Source organism: Coregonus lavaretus (assembly GCF_964263955.1).
Source record: "Coregonus lavaretus genome assembly, chromosome: 20".
NCBI lineage: Eukaryota > Metazoa > Chordata > Actinopteri > Salmoniformes > Salmonidae > Coregonus > Coregonus lavaretus.
In genome coordinates, this window is record NC_140007.1 from 41,355,611 (window position 1) to 41,356,240 (window position 630).

Sequence of the window (630 nt, forward strand, 5' to 3'; positions counted from 1 at the left end):
CCATAACATTTTGACTATGCAGAAAGCAACAGCATCCATAGCATCAATGCATAGTCAGCTTTGGTATCCATTCCTAGAAGGTCACAGATCAGCTTCTTTACTGTGTTGATCAGAATCACCTGTCACTGTCAGTCACCACCATAAATTGAATATAACACTAATTTAATGTATCTCTATGGCCACCACCACCACCTATGACAGGTGGCCAAAAGACAACCAGGCGTGACAGTTGAGCCACCAATTCAGAAAGGAGTTCAGACGATAATAAACAGACTCACTTTCTTTGCATTGTATGACCCTTCCATGCACGGTCGCTACAGTCCTCCGTTTCTATCAAGCCACAAGATCTCTCTCCCCCTCTCTTATTCAATAGCACCTCTACACATACAGGCGTCTGCTTCTTTACAGCTCCAAATCCACATAGTAGTGATGTCTCTGAGAAGAAGAGTGTCTGTAGGTTACAGTTCAATGATTTAACCTACCAGTTGTAGACACACAGTGGTGGTAGTCAACCCCTATAATCCCATTACGCCATTCAAGATTAAGGGTGCATCCCAAATGGCACCCTCTTCATTATATAGTACACTACTTTTAACCAGAACTCTGGTCATAGAGAATAGGGTGCCATTT

The 630-nt window shown here is 42.9% G+C and overlaps 1 protein-coding gene across 1 annotated transcript in view; it reads right to left on the minus strand.

Moving 5' to 3' along the window:
• Positions 1-305, minus strand: part of LOC311147899 (protein FAM107B-like) — a gene marked incomplete at both ends in the record, with an annotated part of 3,823 nt that extends 3,518 nt beyond the window's left edge. Inside the window, one exon of the mRNA XM_084184736.1 lies at positions 279-305. Within this exon, the coding sequence (XP_084040862.1) occupies positions 279-305 (27 nt within the window). The remainder of the gene's footprint in view (positions 1-278) is intronic.
• Positions 306-630: the final 325 nt, after the last annotated feature.